This window comes from Montipora foliosa, chromosome 6 (assembly GCF_036669935.1).
Source record: "Montipora foliosa isolate CH-2021 chromosome 6, ASM3666993v2, whole genome shotgun sequence".
Classification (NCBI taxonomy): Eukaryota; Metazoa; Cnidaria; class Anthozoa; order Scleractinia; family Acroporidae; genus Montipora; species Montipora foliosa.
The window spans coordinates 37,471,012-37,481,756 of record NC_090874.1 but is presented as its reverse complement, the minus strand read 5'-3'; the positions used below and the strand labels follow the sequence as shown (position 1 = coordinate 37,481,756).

The following is a 10,745-nucleotide window of genomic DNA, read 5'->3' as shown; positions in this document are numbered from 1 at the left end:
CCCGAGGTTTCGAGGTGTATGGATACCCCGATATCAACGAGTTTGAGAAGTTTTGTTTCTTTATAAAAAAAGGATAACTGTAAAAATGTTTTCTTTTGGCATCCCACAGCGATTTTGTCCCGAAATCGCCGATCAAACTTTTAACACGACCCACGCCCTTCCAACAGCCGGAGAGAGGTGTGGTTACAATTTGGGTTATGACGTCACATTAAGTACTAAATAGTTTATTGAATTAACAAATTAAAGACAGTTTTTATGTCTCTGTCATTTTAGTGAGGACAAATTGCTTCATAACATTGTCAAAGTGGCTGCGGAACCACGAGCAGTAGGCAAATGGTTAGTGAAAATCGCATTGACTGGAAAGTTGACAGCTGAATGTTTTATGTGTTTTGTCCTCTTATTGATGATAAAAATTGAACGTTAAGTGTGCAAGAATTAACTTGGTTATTGTAAAAATAAATTTCTCACAGTATTCTAAAAGGCAAGAGGAAACAAGTGAAATCAAGTACAGCTTGATTGCTGGAAAATTCGATTTGTGTTCTAAGCACCCGGTCAATCTCAATGGGCGTGGCTCTAACAGCAACATTGAAGTGCGATTTCGGGGCAAAACAAAGTGGACTACCAGGAAAAAAATGTTTCAAGGCTTGTAATACCTCTATGTAGAAATTAACCAAAACAAACCCACAGACTGTATTGGCACTTTAATATTCAATGCGAGCATTCAATCATTGAATCTTTGTAGAGCACCAAAAAGATGGAATGGATGGATGGATAAGCGCTTTATTTTGAAATGACATTTATGTTGGTGTTCCTACCCCTGTTGCTAAAATTCCACATTGAAATAAAATGGGGATTGGACTCTTTGATGTCCAACGGTTTTGCCATCAACCACTGATAGTATGCTCTCAAGAGGGCAGGTAGTGTGGCATGATTTGAACACATGCACCTCAAAAGAACAGGACACAGGTCTTGAAAGACTTAGAAGTCTTTCTATCACTTCTACGTAGTTGGCAACAACAGTGTTTATCATCTGAGTTTAGTCATTAGGTCTGTAACAAGCTGCGCTAATATTGTCACATATTCAGAATCGTCGTAATCCTGTTGCTTGCCTGCATCCTTGAGCCACTCTAATTTAAGTCTGTTTAAATTATCTTGTACATGAGCTTTTTGAAACTCGCTTTTGCACCCAGCTACCATAACGTGTAGGGCTTGAAGAACTTTCTCTCTCGTGTCATTTTCAGTAGTGTGTAAGAGACCGGGTATGAGCTGGCACCATCCTTTCTCAACCATCATTTTCAAAAGAGGAACTCTGTAAAAGTTCAAAGACAACAATAATTATTTTGGTTACATTTTGATCATGCACAGCAGGAGGCAGTGCAGCCCAATGGTTAGGACGCTTGCCTAGATGGTGATCCTGGGTTCAAGACACATTCTGACCACTCGCTGAATTTGTTCCTGGTAGTCCCTGGTTCAACTTCTCAGCTGTAATACTTGTAAATCGACAACTGCTTTGCCTCTGGCCAGTTCATAACAGTTGTTGTTGTTACGTTTTGTCGTTTTGTTAATTGTGTTTCATTGGCCGTGAAAAGCCCCTAATGGAAGTGGTCAATAATAATTATTAAAGTATGTATGTATGTATGTATGTATGAAAATACTTTACATTTCACTATTGGTCTCACTCTGCATGCAAGAGCAGCTACTTGGAAAATTATTATATTAGCATCACACATTACACTGAGGAAATAATATTATAGTCATCAGACATAATTTGATGCTACTATGGTTTTGGGGGTTAAAATTCAACTTCTAAGATGCAAGAAAATTTGTTGCCACCCAATGCTACAGATGCCTCAAAATTTGGCATTTGACATGTACTAAAAAGCTTTGCTCTACCTGCCAGAAATATCACCAGACACGTCTTGTCCTTGCTTTTCCAGCCTCACTCTAACATGTTCAATTTGCTCTGTTAATATGTCAGTCATGAGAGTGATTGCTTTGATAAGGAGTGGTTCATTGCCAGGTTCCTCAAAAAGCCTCTTGAATATATCAAGTCCATTAAACTTAAGAAATTCTTTCTGTCCAACAGGAAACAGTCTAATTAGAGATGATAGTGCATACATGGCTTTCTTTCTCACAGCCATAGGTTCATGTTTGGACAGCAAACGAAGAAGTAATGGCAAAGCTTCTTGCTTAAGTGCTGCCTGTTGAACTTGTGGATTACTAAAAACAAAACATAAAAGCAAACAAATCAAATTAATACTCAATCATGTATGAATAATGATAAGTTATTCCTTAATTAACAACAACAATCTTTATTTAGCCTTACATGTATTAACAATGACATAATTTAAGTACTTCCAGCCAAAGTATAGAAAATTAAAAATCGAGGCAAGGGGGTATTGCTTCTAAAAATTGAGAAGCTGTATGCATAAACTGGTCCTTGACTTGCCAGCTTTTGGGTCATGTTATCAAACAGTGGAAGAGCAAATTGAGGGCAAAAAATAAATAAAATAAAAATGATAATTAAAAATAGCAGATTTAAAATAAGTCAAACCAACAACTATAACTCATTCCTTGATATTTGACAGTGATTTGATGAAATAAAAATCACAGTCTACATGTACAAAGAATGGTCTATTGTGACAAAATATGATGAAAAGAGTCCTTTGAAAAGTTAACATTTGTACATGGTTCACTTAGTCAAGTGACACTATGAGGAATAAACAAAGTTACCTTTGCGCTGCAGATCCCAGAACATAAGTTGCCCTGCTTGCGAGACTGGGCTCGGTAGAATTCATTAGCTTAACCACAAGGGCTAGACCACCAATGCTGTGTAAATCTCTTGCATTATCAATCTGATGTACATAATATTCAAGCTCATCCAAGGCGTGCTCCTTTTCAGAGAGATTAGAGCTTGAACTGTTGAGCGTTTTGACAAGATGTGTGATTATCTCAATGTCCTTTTTGACAAACAAATCCACTTCTTCTAATTCCTTTCGGATTTCATCAATGGATCGGAATTGTTGGCCTGACAAATACATGTAAAGTTATTTTAAAATACAATAAAAATAGATACAAGCCGTTAGGATGTTAATAGTCAGATACTCATCCAAAGATTTAAACTTTCTGCTTTCAGTTTTTGTCTACCAAGGCAAATAACAATTCAGCCTGTGAATTTTGCAAAATAACACTTTGAATCATACATGTACCAGTACTTTAGCATTGGGGCATGTCTTGCAGTTGCAAAATGTTATAATGCGGAAACTCTGCCAGTCATACTGTATCACCCTTACCTTTGACATAAACATTTTTTCTTTTGCCATTTCAAATAATACTAAGGCATCAAGAAAACCTTAAAAGCTAAAAAAAGGAAAAAAATATTTTGGCTCCTTCCACCTGCTTCCCTGATTGTTGGAAGTAATACATGTAGAGTATGGAAATGTTTATTCTGCAACTTAAGTGCAGTTCATTCAATGAAAATTGGCTGTGATTTTTTAAAATGGCATAGAAATTATGCAAAATTCACTTCAGCTAATTTGTCTGCAACCCTTACTTAAGTCAAAATAGGATCGGCCAGAGGGTACAAGGTTTACATCAATATGTGGCAGCATTCATGAGTTTGCGCTCGCAAAGTTAAGGGGTGTCTCGAAAATGAAGACCCTAAGACCCTGAAAATTCGAAAACCCGGAAACTCACTTGCTTCTAATTTACTTTCCAGCTCTTCAGAGCCACCTCCACTAGGACTATCACTGTGGAATTTATCGCGGAAATCCTTTAACGCTTCTTTTAGATGCTGCTTTGAAATTACGCTCTTGTCAATTGTGATGAATTTCTGTTTTGTATCTTTATTGCTCTGGTATTTACTTCCATCATCCCCATCCATTAGCTTGGCTTCTTTTTTCCCAGTTTGTAAATTCATGCGCACATGGAGTCCTGGAGGAATTCCTTGGCCTGGTTGAATTGTTTGCCAGTCAGCTGTTGGTTCAAAAATCGTAAGATCTTCCTCAACATGTTCTTTGTTTACTTCTTCAATGATTTCACTGTCCTTAAAACCATCATCAGATTCAACCAAAACAAGCCCTGGTTGTTGCTCTGCTAAACCTGTTCAAAGATAAAGGACAAAAACTGCTTCATGTAGTTTTAACATCAGAAATGTTAAAACTTAAAAATATATTAATTATTAAAAGATTTGATTCAATCTGGAAAACATTATAATTCGAAGCTTATTACTGCTAATTACCATTGAACGATTTCAAATTTTTTTTGCTTAATTGAATAACTACCTAAATATGTACAAGTAGAGGGTTAGCCTAAGAGTTTCTGATTACTTTAATCAATACTTTATTTATTATATAATAAGTATAGGTAAAAAAAAAAAGAATGGCTGAAACAAACAATACATCAACTGTATGTCTTGTCCATTATCAAGGGCTAGGTACCATTAGCCAACGCCAATAACATGTGAGTGGAACAAGTGTGCTCGACACAGGAATAGAGTTACAGGAATGCATAAATAATAATAATTATTACTATTAGGAAAAGAAGAGAAAGGACTCAAGTAGCGTGATGTGAAGTACTGACTTCACAAGATGAATTTTAAGAGGTTTTAACCCCATTTCCTTGAGGCTCTATGCACCATCTTGGCGCAAGGGGACAGACAGGTGAAGGTAAAGGTGAAGGTGAACCCATTTCCGTTATTAACTATTGACCCCTGAACCACCTCCAATTGACAAGTAAAATCATCTGGCATTAGACAGAGTCAGCGTTCCCAGCTGCTTCCATTTTGGTCACCATGGTGAGTGAAAAATAAATTTGGTGACTAAAATTTTGGTGGAAGTCGCCAAGAGATTAAAAAAACCTTACTTAAAAAATCTATATGTTTGGTCAAGATATTAAACGAACAATTGTCAGTATCTCATGTCTTTCTTTTTTCCCCTCCAACTTCCGGATAAGGGCCGTTGGCAAAACCCGGATCGGATCGGATCGGATTGGACCGGACCGGACCGGATCGGATCGGATCGGATCGGATCGGATCGGATCGGATCGGACCGGATCGGATCGGATCGACAAAACCCGGACTGGTTCAATATCAAAATTCCTGCCAATAGACACACAAAATCCCTGGGTCACCAGTTAAGGTTACTTTCCACCTTCACGGGTGTCCTTCCAGAAAAAGTTCGTACTCGCGTTTCAATAAAATCATAGCAAACTATACATCAGAAGAAAGCTTAATAAATGTGGACAGTTTTTGTATGCAAGGGCCAGCTGAACAAAGTACAAGTGCTGGATCTTGGGAGATCTGACCAGCAAATAATATTTAGACTAAAAACTAAATAATTATGCAAGGCTGGTTGCACGGCTGTGAGGATATGTAGTTTTTGTTTGACCAATATTTCGTCGGGTACGGCCCGACTTCTTCAGGGAGTAATGTACGAGTTATGATTTAACTCCCTGAAGAAGTCAGGCCGTGCCTGCATGACGAAAAATTTGTCAAACAAACACTATATATCCTCACAGCCGTGCAACCAGCCTTGCATACTTATTTTGTTTTTAGTCATAATAAATGTAGTCTACGCCAACAAATATAGTTTAACTGAGTTTTCCTTTTATATTGTCAGGAGCCGGTAAGACGTGAGACCACCGAGGGTTCTCCTAATTAATTTATCGGGTATCGGATGCCGCAGCACGAGCAAAATGACTTCACAGTGTTGTTATTCACAAGCCATCAATCAACGAAATTGTCTCAGGCGCTTTCGATATTCTGATTGGTTGTTTAGACATCCGCATCTAAGGTTGGAGTAGCCAAAAATATGCGAGGTATGTTGTGTAAATGGACGCCATGATAAATTATTCTAAATATCGGAATCTCCTGACAAGCTTTTGTTGATTGATGTCTTGTGAATAACATTGTGCAGTCATTTTGCTCGTGCTGCGGCATCCGATACCCGATAAATTCAACAGAAGAACCCTCGGCGGTTTCACGTCTTACCAGCGCCGATCCTAATACTTACCAAAAAAAAACCTCGCTTAAGCAGTATATTTATCGTAAACTACATTCACTAAGCTTTCTTCTGATGTTTAGTTTGTTATGATTTTATTGAAACTAACGCGAATACGAACTTTTTTCCGGAAGGACACCCGCGAAGGTGGGAAGTAACCTTAACTGGTGACCCAGGGACCAGGGATGTAATGTGTCTATTGGCAGGAATTTTGGTATTGAACCAGTCCAAGGTTTGTCAATCCGATCCGATCCGATCTGATCCGATCTGATCCGATCCGGTCCGCGCCGGTCCAGTCCGGTCCGGTCCGATCCGATCCGTTCCGATCTGGGTTTTGCCAACGGCCCCGGATAAGCTTAAACTAAAACTCTTACCCCAGCAGATTTGCCAGCTGTGCTTGTTTGTCTCAGATTTATATTGAAATGGTCTGGAAAATTTGCTGGTACAAACCATTGATTAGTTGATGAAGGATTGAAGCTCACTGTGATTGCCAAAAGGATACAACAAGTCTGGTCTTCGCTGTTTAACACCTTCACCAGCCATGTTTATTTGACAGCAAACATTTCTTTTGGGTCTGGACACTACTGATATTGATTTTTCAACAATCTAATCCATAAGAAGTTTGATGTGAATGAAAAAGAAGTTTCATAATTATATTTTGCCCAAAAGGTACTGGCCATTTTGCTTCCAAGTTTAATTTGAAGACAAGTTTAAAATGTGAAGCAGGCTGAATGTGCAAAACAAGTTTTACTTCCACATCATGTTATATCTATCAAATCAAATCATGTTTATTATGTAAAAGACAGTCAAAAGAAAACGTCAGAGCAGCTAGGTTATCCCTATCAAGGACGCTCCCTATGTAAAATGTACAAAGAAGTTATAATTATACGATTTAAAATTTGAGCATTATTAGGCATTGGCATTATTAGGCATTGTAATAACACTATTCCAGGGGTAAACGTGCCTTATTTGGACACATTTATCTCTGGAATACAGTTATTACACCTTTCAGAAACCGACCCCTGGACATTATCAGTTAGAAATGCACAGATCCACGGAACAAAATTAAACAGTTCATTTAGCCTATCCAAATTTGCCTTCGTGAATTTGTAAACCTTCTTATGAGATGGATTCTTAGAAGATGGCATCTTAACTTAACAAAACAATGGAGTTGTGATTGGAGAAAGGTTCACCAACTTTTAGATTTCTTATCAACCCCTCATTTGTGGTTATCACGAGATCCACGATGTTTTTTGACGAATAGGTTCCAGCAGTTGTTGTGACATAAAATGATCTACTAGAATATCCATTAGTTTGCAATTAATTTTTAGATCGATATCATGGAGTACAGGTTAAAATTGCCGACCAATACTATGTCCCCAGAGTCGTTAAACTCAACCACTATGGTAAGTACTCAAGTCAATAAGAGGCTCGATTGAATTATTTGGCAGGCGGTAAAATCTCCAAATGTGAATGATTTGTTTTTCCCATAGAAAATGTCAATCCACAGGAGTTCTGAGTTGGTATCACACTTACAACGTGTAGATAAGATTTATGAAACAAGTGCCATAAAATTATATTTCAGAAGAAGTCACATCTTTGAGGAAGTGTTTTTTGTCCTCTTTGGTGCCTCATAATTTTCAATGTGTTTACAATTAAATTATTTTGTTGGGGAACATGTTTATCTTATTTTGTGTACATGTATTTTATGAGGATGCAGATGAAGTATCAATTTGGCAAATTAGAGTCTTGCAATTGTATCCATTGACATGACCAGGTTTTTTCCCCTTGGCGACCAATTGTTTTTTTTATGGTGGCCATTTTACAATTGAAGGTCGCCAAAATGAGCTTGGAGCCCTAAGAGTAAAATCTGTTAAGTCTCAGTGCCAGGATTCAATGTGTTAATGCCGACATTAGTGGATCTAGAGGTTGTTTATGGGAAAATTAATAGTTGAATCTTCAGTGGATGTAGAAGTTGTTAAGGTCTCGGTCAAGGAAAATGAGGTGTCTGCAGGAAAATAAATTGTCACATCACCATTTTTTGTATCGGGTCATACTACATATCATATTGAAGCTAATAGATTGAATCATTCCAGCAAAGTTTTAGTTTTTGGTATTTATAATATTGCCTTTTAGTTTTGAGGCCTCAAACTCAGAACGACCGAGTCTGCTGCAGAAGCTCCTGTCCCCTTCGCTTTATTGCAAAAACAACCTCACTTTGTTGCATCTTAGTCACAGACGAATGCACTCCAACACCATGTGAGGAATTTTCATGTGTTATGAATTGAAAATATCACGCGCCATAGTCGAAACTGTCATTTCATACTTAATTTGGGCACAAAAAGTGCTATAAAATCAGTCCTCGAACACATGTGAAAAATTCCTCACACTGCATTTGGCGTAGTACAATCATCTATTAGAACTGAAAAATTGGAAGCGATATCTTAAAACCAGCTGGGACAGGAGACCTGTCCGAGAAGCTGTAATTTTGACGTCAAAATAAAGCTCTGGAAAATTGATGTCAAAGATTTCATGTGCAGTTCACGGTCTGCTGAATAACTCCATCCCCTACTTGAAAACCAATTATGCTGAGCCAATCATCGTTCGGGCACGTGCTAAGGTAGCAGATTGCGCATGAAGGCTGTCAATTGACACCCAATCCTTTCACGTGTGATTGACATGATACGTCAATCATTTTTCGCATGCAGATTATGGCAGGAAACAAAGAAAAGCAATTTTAGCGGTTTTAAAATTAAATTTTCAAAATTTTTTTTCGGGAAAACATATTTACATGTACCTACTTCACAGTCCACCAATTTAAGATTTGCAACAACAAGAAATTTGAGTGAGGCGCCCAAATTTACCTTTGCTGAGACCTTAACCCATTGACCCCAGAACCACCTCCATTGACAAGTAAAATCATCTGGTGTTAGACAGAGTAAAATCTATTAAGTTGATCTCACTCTTCAGAGTAAATGGGTTAAGGTTACCATATACCTTCATGGGTGTCTCGCGTCCGAGTGATGTAGCACGTCCAGTTTAAACTGTAGACACCTAGACCCAATATCAAATTAAAGCCTATAGAGCTGGCTATCACACCATATCAAGAACTTTTAAATTAAATGAATTGTCGAATTTTTCACGACCTCTTAATGCGAGCATCAGAATCACCTTTTCAAAGCTACATGTACAAGTCAAAGCAAATTTTTCTTTTTGCTATTAATTTTTATTTCGTTCCTCCGTTTCCCTACCCAAAGCTTCATACAGTGAAAAGTTAAAGAATGTTTTTGAAATAGTATTAAAAGAATGTGAAGTGTACTAAAATAGCTCTCAGAGAAAAATAGTTTGAAATAATAAATTAGCAGACACTTTAATCGGACAAATTCCTTTTGAGTTTTAGCTCTTTAAAGTTTCTGCTTAAAGTGAAAAAATTGATTCAAGAAAACAGCGCTGACTGTCAATCAAACAGGTAATTTTTACTTCCGACCAAGACGTAAAACCGCCATTTCTCCGCCAATATTTAATCTTCTTGAATAATCTTTTACATTAGATATCCTATTTCGATCATTACTTTGACTGAAAAATCCAAATTTGAAAAAAACTGCCAATCTGAAGGTATATGGTAACCTTAACCCTATCCCTTCACTTTTTTTTAGATTTTATTTGTCATTGAGATACCCCTTGGGAGCCAAAGGGTTCACAACATCTAGGTCCAGTAAACACTATGTCCCCTTTAACCCTAACGCCTCCTAGCTTTCATGAGTCAAAGGAGAACCTCTTAGGGTGAGAGGATTAACAACATCAAGGTCCACTCAACACTGACCCCTTTTGCCCAGAGTATCCCTTCTGAGAGTAACTCTTCAGGGGCAGATTGTCGCGTTTTCGCCACCTGAATATTGTAGGTTGTTTGCTTTAAAAAAAGGCTTACAAAGGGGGGGGGGGGGTCACAATCACCCTATATCATATCATATCATATATCTTTCTTTACCCTCGGATTTTAGAGTAGCCTAGTGTAGCTAATATCTCCGAGCATTTACCCTCCCAACCATGATACACCACAGAAGACAGACCACAACACCGGGAACTACATGCCCTACTCTTTGCGACAAGTGTGTGGGTTCTTTTACGTCCCACAGGATTATGAACATTGAAGGGTTATGAGACGGAGCCTACGGGGCCCTAGGACCCCCCCTAGCTATGCCCTTGCTCTTATAGATTTTACTAGGGAGCCTCTTAGGGGCAAAAGGAGTGGTTGAAGCCTGAAAATTGAACCTCTTAAGATAGACTTAATAATTATGCTCATGGCAAACACCAGCTTTCATTTGACACTGATATTCCTCAAGAATTAAAAATCTTAAAAAAAGCACTCTTGAACCAAAAAGCAGCGGCGGATAAGAACATCTGCAGACCTGACCTCTGCAAGGGAACTACCATGAATGCATTACCTTACTTATACTAAAATAAATTGAAAGCTTCAGCCTCTAACTTACTTGACAACAGAAGCACCAAAAGAGAAAAATATCTCAGCATGTTGGTTGTTATGCTTCGATTTGTGGTATAGAGTAAGTAAAAGCTAAGTGAGCTATTTTACCAATGAAAGTCATTTAAATGACGCATCCGAGACATTGTGTTTACCAATGATTCATGTCTTGCCCACCATCGAACACGACGACTCTTCAATCCTCTTCAATGAGAAGCCACGTATGTGCGAAAAACTGCTGACCGGAAATTAATGATGAAATTTTG

At 38.0% G+C, this 10,745-nt stretch overlaps 1 protein-coding gene across 1 annotated transcript; it reads right to left on the bottom strand.

Moving 5' to 3' along the window:
* Positions 1–686: 686 nt before the first annotated feature.
* On the bottom strand, positions 687–10,690 carry LOC138007275 (nucleotide exchange factor SIL1-like). Its single transcript, XM_068854083.1, has 5 exons — positions 10,490–10,690; positions 3,697–4,101; positions 2,734–3,028; positions 1,894–2,220; positions 687–1,309 (listed from the first exon to the last, which is right to left on the bottom strand). The coding sequence occupies exons 1-5, from the start codon at positions 10,527–10,529 to the stop codon at positions 1,027–1,029; spliced, it is 1,350 nt and encodes a 449-aa protein (XP_068710184.1). The 5' UTR covers positions 10,530–10,690; the 3' UTR covers positions 687–1,026.
* Between the last annotated feature and the right edge of the window lie 55 nt (positions 10,691–10,745).